Genomic DNA, 12,837 nt, shown 5'->3' on the forward strand with positions numbered 1-12,837 from the left:
AGGGAACCCCTGCTTTAACCCCCAGAGCGTGACCTATGGAGGTGCCTACCGGCGCTAACACAGCTTGAGTTGCTGCACGTGTACACACGCCTTGCGTCCAAGGGAAGGAGCCGGCTGCCTGAGTCCAATGCAGCAAAGAATGCACAGGATGGCTACGTGATGGGAAACAAGCCAGGCAGCCCTGCCATCCTAGCTGCCAGAATGAACAGGAGCTTTCACCCTCTCAACACCTGCTCACCAGCTCTTTTTCCTGCCAGAGCGAGAGAGAGATTCATTCATTCATTCATTCCCTACTCAGCTTTTCGTGAGCTTTGTCCCAGCACCGGGAGGGCAACGCTTGCTCTGCAGCAAGCCTATAATTAGAACATCATGCTCACTTGCTCTCATATGCTCTGTCTTCTTGGATAACACCCAGGGGACCCCGATTCATTCCAGCGATAACTTCTCCACTCCCACTCCTCCTTTTCTGAATGAAAAATCCCTCCCCCCTCCGGGTTTTTTTTTTAATAGGCGCGAGACCGAGTGGAGCTCTGGTAATTCATTCACTTTTTAAATATCAAGCAGCATGGGGTGGATGATTTCATCTGGGAGAGGGTAACTGGATACTTTCAATCACCTCCCTGCCCTCTCCATTCACATCCTCCCATGCATGCTCCCTCCTCAGCAAAGCTATTCTGTTACACAACAGCCCTGCTGGCTGCTCCTACTGTGGGACTGGCTCCAAGCAGGAGACAGATGGAGAATGTCCCCTAAAATCACAGGGAGCTAGAAGGCACAAGAGGAAAAAGAGCCAGAAGAGCAAGCAAACCCCTATCCCTGCAGTCTTGTGCTTCTTCTTGGGGGAGCTTGGATGGAGCTCTTTTGTGTTGATGGACAACACTGCCCTCTACTGGGAGGAACATATGGAACAGACACCAATGTTTAATCAATGGGTTTCCTTTATTGACTGAGCTTGGGGAGCTGTTCCTTGAGCTCAATAGACAACAGTGAGGCAGACTAACCGCCATATAGTCTAGAGAAAGACTGTATCATCCCTGTCTGCGTGTGCCCAGGAAACATGACAGGCTGCCATGCTGCCCTTCCACAGTGAGCAAGTTCACCAGCCTATTGGCTGGATGTGCCGTGCACCCCCCACCCCCGAAAGTCAGCCTTAAACCCTGCTGTCGCACAACATGCCACCAGCCAAACCAAGCGAGCACAGCCTTTGGCCCACATCTGTTCCCAAGTGACAGCTGCCTGCAGAAACGCAAGCTGAAGGGGCAGCACAGCTTCACTTGTTTCCTCTGCGTTAAGAAGGGCACAACTGAGCGGCGCTGGCAAATCCCTCAAGAGGGTGCACTGCCCTGAAATCCATTTACAAGAGATACTGGAGACTTCTGGCATGCTCACAAATGGCCCAAGAAACACAGCTGCAAATATGGCAAGGTTCTCTGTGGGAGCAGAACTGTGCTGGCTACACCCAGGCCTAGACATGCTCACTTCCAGCAGGATTCTAGCATTTTTTTTCTCCCTGAGCAAAGTGGACAAGGGCTCTGCTGTGCTAGAATCAGGACATAAACCTGTGGCCTGGACAGAACACTTACCAGGGAAGTGTGTAGCATGGTTTACTTAGGACAGAGTTTGAGAAGAAAGAAAAAAAACTCTCTACAATTATGATGTATTCTGTTTTGAGTGCAAAGGTCTCTCTGGAGAAATCATGCTAAAAGCATAGCAGTAACTGTCATGGATGAACAATGCTGGGCCTAGTATTGTTCAGATCCCACTCCGGATGGGGCCTCTGTCTGTGTGGAACAAAATACAGGCACTAAACATACCCAAGGAGTTTTGTTCCAAGTTAATTTGGTCCTTTGGAGCCACACGCAGCTCCCTCCTCTCACTCACACCCACCCTGCCTGGCCAACTGTATCTCAACAAGACCTTTAGAGAGTCCCCTCTTTAGGGTCACATTACCAACACCTGGGCACTATGCAGAGATCATGGAGCCACACGCAGCTCCCTCCTCTCACTCACACCCACCCTGCCTGGCCAACTGTATCTCAACAAGACCTTTAGAGAGTCCCCTCTTTAGGGTCACATTACCAACACCTGGGCACTATGCAGAGATCATGAGCCATGTAGTAGGTTTGACATGGGCCAGCACCGTAAGGTATCAGGGAACAGACATCAATACTCAGCACCTCAGGACACGGAAGACCGTGTCCTTCTTCACCCTCCATTCCTGAGCCAAGAGTGGATGCAGCCCCCTCGAACATCTGACAGCCCTGCATTGCTAATTGTGGGCTGTGTCAGCGAGACCCCAGGCAGCAGATCCACACCATGGCACACAGGTGCCTCCTCACGATACGCGCAGCACTGAGTATGGCTGGGTTCTGTGGGGAATTTCTTCCCTCTCTCAGGCTGCTGAGCTCCCAGCATTGAACCCAAGCACTCTCTTTAAGAGCGGATCTAAAGTGGGAGTGCTGAGCACTCATTGCAGATCCCCTGGCGCAAGAGAAAGGGTGTTAATCCCAGTGCTCAGGCCACATTCCAGCTCAGGTAATTACACTGCCTAACGCAAATTTCCTCTACATTTTCATCTGTGGGGATGTTAGTCTTCATTCCCAGGCCTAGAATTCTTCACTTCCTGTCTTAGAAGCACTGTGGTATTTTTCAGTGTGGTATTAAACAGCTGCTGGGTTCCACCCCAGAAGTGGATGCCTTCCAGTGGAAGGTGAAAAGGCAGCCTCTCATAGGTAGACTGAGAAGTGTGTTGGGATGAGAGACTCTACACATCTCAGTCCCCCAATATAGCACCTGCCTACAGGTTGAGGGACCCAACGCTGGCTTAGACAGCGGTACAGATGAGCAGGACTGGTGATGTGCCAGATAGGTGCTGCAGACAGTCTGCATTCTTGGTGCCACAATACCCTCTAAGGACGTCCCATCTCTGGGAGATGGCACAGTTCATCCAGGAGTGTCACCTGAAGGCATGGAGGCACTCCTATGGGCACCCTAAGGTGCTGGTGACCCAGCGTCTGGCCCGGAGATAGAAACACTAGTCACAACCACATGTACTCAAGGGAGACATCCTCCCCGCCCCCTTTCAGGGGCAGAGCCCCCACTTCTCTATGGCATCTCAGCCAGATCCTACCTGTGAGGATGGAGACGTTGTGGAAGCAGCTGTCCAGCTTGCCCAGGAGGATGAAGAGGAAACTGTCGGCAGCCAAGCCACTCACGTCCCGTGTGCTCTGGTCATAGACCACCACGTCCTGGTGCTCTTCCGCCTCCACCTGGGGGGGGGGGGGAAACCACCACAACAGAGCATTACTGCATGTAGGGGGCAGATAGCAGGGGGGGTAGGGGTTGGATATGGGGAGTTCTGCTGCTCTCCACTGCTCTCTGTGTCGCCAAGGTTTTCTGACTTCAGTGCTGGAGAAGAGTCCCCAGCCTGAGGTAGGATGGAGCAAATCCTCCTGCTGCCCACACCCCAGGAGGCAACGGTCCCTTCAGATCAGGCATGAAGCAAGAAACAAGCAGGGGAGCTAGAAAGGGAGGGAGAAGGGGAGCTGGTGGCCACGGTAAGGTTATGAAGCAGATTAATTTTGCTCCTCTAAACTGAAGGAGCATGGAGACGTGGCTCTCCCACTCACGTCTGAGGAGGCTGCCTCTGCCAGAACAGGTCTAGGGTCTACTGACAGAAACCAAGAGCTGAATGGACATGGAAACTGAACTCCCCAGGAGAGGATGGTTCCTGTAGGTCAGATCTCAGGATCTACTGAGACAGCTGGATGGAGAAAGCCTATGCTGAATGGACATGGAGAGGGAAGCCCCCTGGCCTCCATTATAACCCAGATAAGAGATGGGAGCCACTGTCTAGGTGAAGCCGAGGAATCAGATGACAATGACATTTACCTCAGCCCTGACCCTGCCACCTCAGCCTGTGCAGGACTCTGTCCTATCCCAAGTGAGGAGGCTTCGCTCACCACTCCCCAGGCTAGCAACTCTTACAGACAGGAATGGTAGGGTGTTCTAAGGTGCTCAGCATAGGCCTCACTTCGCACCCAGCTCTGTCACGGAGCATTTTGCCATGAACTCCAGGGGAGCAGTCAGGCTAATTGTGAGCACTTCTGAAAATCCCACTCTCAAGCCCCCCTTCTCCCATACCCTGCCTAAATTTTCCATTGCTTGAGTTCATCCCCGTCCTCCCAGTTACACTCCCCCACAAACCATTCCTCCCCTGCAGATCCACATGACAAACACTCACTTCCTCGTTTAGCCAGCTCTGAATTGTTCAGCTCTTTCAATAATTCCGCACAAGCAAACCCTCCAGTCCCCCATTTCCCTTGTACTGCTCTTCTCCAATCTGCCTCTCTCATTCTGGTATCAAGGTAGCTGGAACTGAATCCTGCATGGCAGGGATGCTCTCAGGGCCAGCCAGAGAGAAGGAGACATGGGCTGTAATTGCCACCTTATAATCTCTCTGCACAGCCAACCTCAAGAGTCACATCCACTTGTTTTGATAGCACATCAGCTCATACGTGAAACAACATGGTCCAGTGGATTGGGCACTGAACTGGGACTCAGAAGCCCTAGGTTTTATTCCTGGCTCTGCTACTGACCAACTGTATGACTGCAGGTAAGTCCCTTCATCTCTGCCACCTTGAGCAAGTTACTTCCTCCCCCGCATCCTTTGCCTGTCTTGCCCATGTAGATGTTAAGTCACTGGGGCAGGGGCTCTCTCACTTTGTGCATGTACAGCACCTAGCACAATGAGACTCCTGCTCAGGTGTTACCACAATGCAAATCAATTACAATTTGCCATCTGCTTGCTCAGAGTTTCCTCTGTTAGGAGTGCATTACCAAGTCAAAGCCTCCTGCAGACCAAGCTTGGCCCTAGTACGAGAAGTGATGGGAACATCCCCACATCAGCTGTTTGCCATGTGGGCTCTCATTGCCCCCTTTCCCTAGGCATTCCTAACAACAGGGACTGCACACAGCAGAGAGCACTGTGTGTGGGGGAAGATTGGCCTGACCTGCTCACTGCACCTTTCTGTGCAGTGAGCAATTTACAGAGCCAGCTGCTGTTCCCAGATCCTCAGGAACCCAGTCCAAGACGTGGTGAATTCAGGAGCACCAGTGAGGCGTGCCAGCTTTCAGGGCTTGCGCCCAGGGTATTAGCCATTCTTAGGAGGGCGGGCTCGGGGAGGAAGAGATCAATCTCTGAGGAGAGGTTATATGGTGTCCAGTTAATGGCAGGATTACAGAGACAGTGGGAGGCACGCTGTGTCTAATGAAAAGTTAACGCATTAAAGGCTGATAAAATCCTTGCAGTGCCACGGCTCAGTGCACCTGCTGAATAGGCAGATGGTTGACATACACCTGCCTTGCGAGCTAGCAGCCTCACGCTCTGTGGGGCGAGGCACATTTGTCATTCTGCGGTAGGTGGAGGCAGCAGCTGTGAAGCAGAGCCAGTATGAAACCTGCCAGCAGGACTTGGGGGGTGGAGGGAGGGAAGCAGGGAATGAACAACTCTTTCCATTACAGCCCAAAGAGCAGTTTAGCGCAGATACTGTGCAGCTGGACAAGGAGTTTACAGTCTAGAGCTGTCTGTGTAGCGAGTTTGCTGTTCTCTGCGGTGCGGGCTTGTATTTGTGTTGGCAATCTCAGTTACCAGGTATGGGGAGCTGGGGCTGTCACTCACCTGCTTCAATAAGGTTTTGGGGCAAGTGGGGGGAGGTGCCTGCCATTGTGCCACACTCACTAACCCTTCAGAGCTTTGATTCGGCAGCAACCGCCACAGAATGACACGCTTGCCAGAAGTCCCTGGCCAGCAGCATCGCCTGACAACTTACTGACCGCCCTGCATGCAAAGACCCGAGATGCCTTTCCCTGGCCCGCCAAGCACATCCTGCCCCATCTCTATTCTCAGCCATCGGAGACATCAGTGACCTTGCCCCAGCACTGCCCATCACCCCCCAACGGCCATCTGGGCTGAGAGCAGAGCGCGATGGGTGGTAGCTCTTGCCATTGTGCTTGCAGTGACTTCTGCAGTCCTGCCCCCACTCCACATGCCTTTGGTGCCACACGCAGGGCTTGGTGCCAAATGACCATTACCTTCAGCGTTGCCAGGCATACTTCACCTCAGCACCTCCCCTGCCACCCTGTCTGGTGCCCTCCAACCCATCTCACCCTGAGCTGCTGAGTGAAGCCAACTCCCCCCAGCACAGCACAGCACAGCACTCAGCCCTCCACCCCACACCCAGCTTCTTCAGTTCTGCTCTGCAGCACAGGGGGCTGAGCACTGTAGCTCTCCAGTGTCCTGAACAGCAAAGAGATCAACAGCTGCCTGCACTGCCAGGCTCCAGGCCTGCAAGAACACATGAGGCGGGAGGCCTCTGGAGGCCAGCTTGTGAACTTAGGATGAGTGGCTCCCCCGCTCACCCAGAAGAACTATAAAGACTGACTGAGCCATCCTGGAACATCACAGCACAAAGGCTGGTTTAATGGTCCTCTCACACACCTGAAGGTGCTAGTGTGAGAAAGCACATCCCATCAGCTTGAATTCTGGAAGAGGGAAATAAAGATAGCAGGCATGAAAATTATTCACCTCTTTCCTGTTCAGTTTGGACTTCCAAGAGCTGGCGCTAAGAAACGAAAAGCAGAGATCCCCTGGGTCCACCCAAAGAAGACAGGAAGTGTTGACAGATTACTACATCTTTTGGAACCACAGACTGAACTCATTTGCGCAAATATGTTGCCTGCTTTAACCTGTAAATAACTCTCTCATTTCCATTTCGTAGTTAATAAAGCCTTAGTTAGTTTACTATAGGATTGCCTTTGCTATGAGATATAAGGCACAAATGGATCTAAGGTAAGCGACTCATCTCCTGGAACGGGGAGCAACCTGAATATTTTGTGATTTTTGGTGTAAGTGACCATTTATCACCAAGTCCAGCTTGCCTGGGTGGCCAGGTAGACTGGAGAACCAAAAGGGACTGCCTATGATTCTATGTAAGACTGTTGCAGTGATCCAGGAGTTCACATTTGTTACTGGATTAGTGAAATGTAATTATAGAACTTATCACCAGTTTAAGGTGCCTGCCAACCTCAGGGAAGACTGTCAAAAACAAGCCACTCTTTGGTACGAGCCACTACAGACAACCTGACAACCTGAACCCCAGACACCACAGCACTATGAAGGGGAAAGAGAAACTGACTTAGCTTGGACCCGGAAAGTCAGCGCAGAGAAATGCAGAAAGGTAAGAAAACAGCATGAATGGGTGTCATAAACAGATAGCTAAGGGTTAATGTCTCTTACACCTGGAAAGAAGTAATCTGAAACACCTGACCAGAGGACCAATCAGGAAACGGGACTTTTTCAAATCTGGGTGGAGGGTTTTTTGGTGTGTGAGTCCTTTGTTCTGGGTCTTCTGCCTGCACTCTCTCGGCTATGAGAAGTGATTTCTGTTTCCTGCTTTCTAATCTTCTATTTCCAAGTTGTAAGTACCATATAGTAAGGCAGTAAGGTTTCTATTGTTTTCTTTTGTATTTACATGGATATAGTTGCTGGAGTGCTTTGAATTGTATTCTTTTTGAATAAGGCTGTTTATTCAATATTCTTTTAAGCAAATGACCCTGTATTTGTCACCTTAATACAGAGAGACCATTTTTATGTATTTTTTCTTTCTTTTTATATAAAGCTTTCTTTTAAGACCTGTTGGAGTTTTTCTTTAGTGGGGAACTCCAGGGAATTGAGTCTGCAGCTCACCAGGGAATTGGTGGGAGGAAGAAGTCAGGGGGAAATCTGTGTGTGTTAGATTTACTAGCCTGACTTTGTATTCCCTCTGGGTGAAGAGGGAAGTGCTTGTGTTTCCAGGACTGGAAATAGAGAGGGTGGACTCCCTCTGTTTAGATTCACGGAGTTTGCTTCTGTATATCTCTCCAGGAACACCTGGAGGGGGGGAAGGGAAAAGGTTTATTTCCCTTAGTTGTGAGACTCAAGGGATTTGGGTCTTGGGGTCCCCAGGGAAGGTTTTTTTTGGGGGGACCAGAGTGCCCCAAAACACTCTAATTTTTTCGGTGGTGGCAGCTTTACCAGGTCCAAGCTGGTAACTAAGCTTGGAGGTTTTCATGCTAACCCCCATATTTTGGACGCTAAGGTCCAAATCTGGGACTAGGTTTGACAATGGGACAAAAAGGAACTGGGCTTTCTAGCTGAGATGGGAAATGGGCACTTTTGGAGGTCTGAGCTTTAATGTCCCTTGCACTTTTAATAATCTAAGATGCTATTCTTAATATAAGTTCAGAGATTCATATTACAGGGTCAGATCCTCAGCTGACAGACTGGAATAGCTCCAGTGATTTCAAGGGAGCTACACTGATTTCCACCAGCAAAGGATCTGGCCCAGGATTTTCTTTGATTTTTTTTTAAAAAAAGTTAACTATATCCCTTTAGTGGCACTGTTGAATAACCCAAATCCAAACAGAGCCCAAGTGCTGATGAGCCTTCTGCAGTATCCGCAGCTCAGCCCCTCACAGGGCTGAAACAATAGTACCCTACAAGCTCCTTCAGGAATGGTTTGAAGGGAGAACTTCCAGCCTCAATAATACTCAGCGCTACCTATAGGGTCTCTCATATGTGGCCCTCAAAGCATTGGAGAGAAGCTAATTAAGCCTCATAACATCCAGCTCAGGTAGGGAAGTACGGTCCCATTTCACAGATGGGAAAACAGAGGCAAAGAGAGGATACGTGACTTTCTAAGTGTCATATAGTAAGTATGGAGCAAAGACAGGGATTAGAACCTCAGGCATCTGACTCTCAGGTCCCACCTCAGACTCGTAGGCTGCCCACCTTCCCTGACTGTTGGACAATCGACAATCTGGCATAGCCAGCAGTGAAAGAAAGGAATGATGGTCTCGTAGTCACACTGGACTGAGACTCAAGAGATGTAGGTTCAATTTAATCCCTAGCTCAGTCACAGACTCAGTGTGACCCTGGGCAAACATCTTAGTTCCTCTGTGCCTTAGTTTCCCCATCTATAAAATGGGAATAATAATAATTCCTTTGTCTGTTTTGTCTACATAAACTGTAAGTAGGGGCAGGGACTGTTTCTTGCTCAATGTCTGTACAGCACCTAGCACGACAGGACCCCGATCTCAGCTGAGAGTCTCATGCCACTAACAACAACATTACAACCCATGCAGGTGGAACCTCCTGTTCAGATCCTGGTCAACTCCCAGTGCTCCATGAAGCAGGGAGGAGGAATAACTGTGGACCAAAACATGGGGGGGGGGCGCAAACAAAAACACTACATGGGACAACGCGGCTGCTTGGCTGTGTACCCATTTCCTAACGTCTCCCGGCCACATCCTGAATAGACACTAAGGCCTGGTCTACACTATGCGTTTAAACCGATTTTAGCAGTGTTAAACCGATTTAACGCTGTACCCGTCCACACAATGAGGCCCTTTATATCGATATAAAGGGCTCTTTAAATCGGTTTCTGTACTCCTCCCCAACGAGAGGAGTAGCGCTAAAATCGGTATTACCATATTGGATTAGGGTTAGTCTGGCCGCAAATCGACGGTATTGGCCTCTGGGTGGTATCCCACAGTGCACCACTGTGACCGCTCTGGAAAGCGATCTGAACTCGGATGCACTGGCCAGGCCAGGTAGACAGGAAAAGCCCCGTGAACTTTTGAATTACATTTCCTGTTTGCCCAGCGTGGAGCTCTGATCAGCACGGGTGGCGATGCAGTCCCAAATCCAAAAAGAGCTCCAGCATGCACCGTATGAGAGATACTGGATCTGATCGCTGTATGGGGAGACAAATCTGTTCTATCAGAGCTCTGTTACAGAAGACGAAATGCCAAAGCATTTGAAAAAAATCTCCAGGCCATGATACAGAGTCCACAGCACAGTGCTGCGTGACAAGCATAACGGAAAGCCAAAGAATCAAATGGACGCTCATGGAGGGAGAGGGGGTACTGAGGACTCCAGCTATCCCACAGTCCCCGCAGTCTCTGAAAAGTATTTGCATTCTTGGCTGAGCTCCCAATGCCTGTAGGGTCAAACACATTGTCCGGGGTGGTTCAGGGTTGTCATAACCTTCGTCCCAGATTTGGACCTTAGCGTCCAAAATATGGGGGTTAGCATGAAAACCTCCAAGCTTAGTTACCAGCTTGGACCTGGTAACTGCTGCCACCACCCAAAAAATTAGAGTGTTTTGGGGCACTCTGGTCCCCCTGAAAAACCTTCCCTGGGGACCCCAAGACCCAAATCCCTTGAGTCTCACAACCAAGGGAAATAATCCTTTTTCCCTTCCCCCCTCCGTTCCCAGTCCTGGAAACCAAAAGCACTTTCCTATTTCCCCAGAGGGAATGCAAAATCAGGCTAGCAAATCCAACACACAGATCTCCCCGATTTCTTCCTCCCACCAATTCCCTGGTGAGTACAGACTCAATTTCCCTGAAATTTCCCAGTAAAGAAAACTTCAACAGGTCTTAAAAGAAAGCTTTATATAAACAAGAAAGGAAAAATACATACAAATGGTCTCTCTGTATTAAGGTGATAAAATACAGGGTCGATTGCTTAAAAGAATGTTGAATAAACAGCCTTATTCAAAAAGAATACAAATCAAAGCACTCCTGCACTTATATTCATGCAAATACCAAAGAAAAGAAACCATATAACTTACTATCTGATCTCTTTGTCCTTACACTTAGAAACAGAAGACTAGAAAGTAGAAACTACTTCTCCAAAGCTCAGAGAAAGCAGGCAGACAGAAAACAAAGACTCAGACACAAACTTCCCTCCACCCAGAGTTGAAAAAAATCCGGTTTCCTGATTGGTCCTCTGGTCAGGTGCTTCAGGTGAAAGAGACATTAACCCTTAGCTATCTGTTTATGACACGCCCCCCAAATTGCAGACAGTGGGGAAGCTCACTGGCGGCGATTTCCTTCTAGAACTTGAAAATAAACAGATTAATACAACACATGCACCTTTACATATACCCCGAAGTATATAACTAACAGACTTCTACATTTTAAGAACACTTTTTAACTACTGAATTCTGGGAAACTCTCACGGGAGAGTGCATCAGCTACTTTGTTAGAAGCTCCTGTGATGTGCTGAATCTCAAAATCAAAATGTTGGAGAGCTAAACTCCAACGAAGAAGTTTGTTGTTGTTCCCCTTGGCAGTATGAAGCCACTTTAGTGCAGCATGGTCAGTTTGTAGTTGGAACCGCCGGCCCAAACATATGGGCGTGTATGGGGAGACAAATCTGTTCTATCAGAGCTCTGTTACAGAAGACGAAATGCCAAAGCATTTGAAAAAAATCTCCAGGCCATGATACAGAGTCCACAGCACAGTGCTGCGTGACAAGCATAACGGAAAGCCAAAGAATCAAATGGACGCTCATGGAGGGAGGGGGGGTACTGAGGACTCCAGCTATCCCACAGTCCCCGCAGTCTCTGAAAAGTATTTGCATTCTTGGCTGAGCTCCCAATGCCTGTAGGGTCAAACACATTGTCCGGGGTGGTTCAGGGTATAGCTCGTCAATTTACCCCCTCCCCGGCCCTGTGAAAGAAAAGGGAAAAAAAATCGTTTCTTGACTTTTTTCAATGTCACTCTATGTCTACTGAATGCTGCTGGTAGACATGATGCTGCGGCAGTAAAGAGCAGTATCTGCTCCTCTTCCCTCCCCGGTGGCAGATGGTACAATATGCTTGTTATCTGCTGAGTGCTCCTGGCAAGCCTCAGGTGAGGCCGGCCGGGGGCACCTGGGTAACAATAGGAATGACTCCTGGTCATTCCCAGTAGATGGTACAGAATGGCTGGTAACTGTCTTCATCATAGCAACTGGGGGCTGAGCTCCATCAGCCCCCTCCCTTTCATGTGTAAAGAAAAGATTCTGTACTGCCTGGACTATCATAGCAGTGGGATGCTGGGCGCCTCTCCCCCACACCACTTAATGTCCTGCCTGGACTAATAGCAGTTGGAGGCTGCCTCCCCCTCATTTTATCTCGCTAACAAGTCAGTGTTTCTTATTCCTGCATTCTTTATTACTTCATCACACAAATGGGGGGGACACTGCCATGGTAGCCCAGGAAGGTTGGGGGAGGAGGAAAGCAACGGGTGGGGTTGTTGCAGGGGCACCCCCCATGAATGGCATGCAGCTCATCATTTCTGCGGGATCTGACACAGAGCAGCTGTGCTCTCTGGTTCTGATACACTCGTTCTCTAGTACACTTGCCCCATATTCTAGGCAGGACTTACTATTTTTAGATAGCATAAGGGAGGGATTGACTCGGGGAGTCATTCCCATTTTTGTCTTTGCGACCCCAGCTGACCTCAGCCAGAGGCACCCATGACAGCAGCAGATGGTACAGAATGACAGATAACCATCATCTCAAATGGCACAGCAGACGGTACAGAACAACTGATAACCATCTCTGCTGTCATGCAAAGGCAAATGAATGCTGCTGTGTAGCGCTGGAGTATTGCCTCTGTCAGCGGCATCCAGTACACATACGGTGACAGTAAAAAAAAGCTGAATGGGCTCCATGGTTGCCGTGCTATGGCGTCTGCCAGGGCAATCCAAGGAAAAAGGGCGCAAAATGATTGTCTGCCATTGCTTTCACGGAGGAAGGAATGACTGACGACATTTACCCAGAACCACCCACGACAATGATTTTTGCCCCATCAGGCACTGGGATCTCAACCCTGAATTCCAAGGGGCAGGGGAAACTGCGGGAACTATGGGATAGCTACGGAATAGCTACCCACAGTGCAATGCTCCAGAAATCGAAGCTAGCCTCGGACCATGGACGCACACCACCGAATTAATGTGCTTAG

General features: G+C 49.5%; 2 protein-coding genes across 3 annotated transcripts in view; one reads left to right on the forward strand and one right to left on the reverse strand.

Annotated features, from left to right (window-relative positions):
- Positions 1-12,837, forward strand: part of LSP1 (lymphocyte specific protein 1) — a 512,003-nt gene that overhangs the window by 135,122 nt on the left and 364,044 nt on the right. The gene's annotated exons all lie outside the window — the stretch shown is intronic.
- The window catches only part of DUSP8 (dual specificity phosphatase 8), a 93,807-nt gene that overhangs the window by 47,410 nt on the left and 33,560 nt on the right, over positions 1-12,837 (reverse strand). The window contains exon 3 of the mRNA XM_050953697.1: positions 3,131-3,269. Coding sequence (XP_050809654.1) covers positions 3,131-3,269 — 139 coding nt within the window. The remainder of the gene's footprint in view (positions 1-3,130; positions 3,270-12,837) is intronic.

This window comes from Gopherus flavomarginatus, chromosome 5 (assembly GCF_025201925.1).
Source record: "Gopherus flavomarginatus isolate rGopFla2 chromosome 5, rGopFla2.mat.asm, whole genome shotgun sequence".
NCBI classification, from domain to species: Eukaryota; Metazoa; Chordata; order Testudines; family Testudinidae; genus Gopherus; species Gopherus flavomarginatus.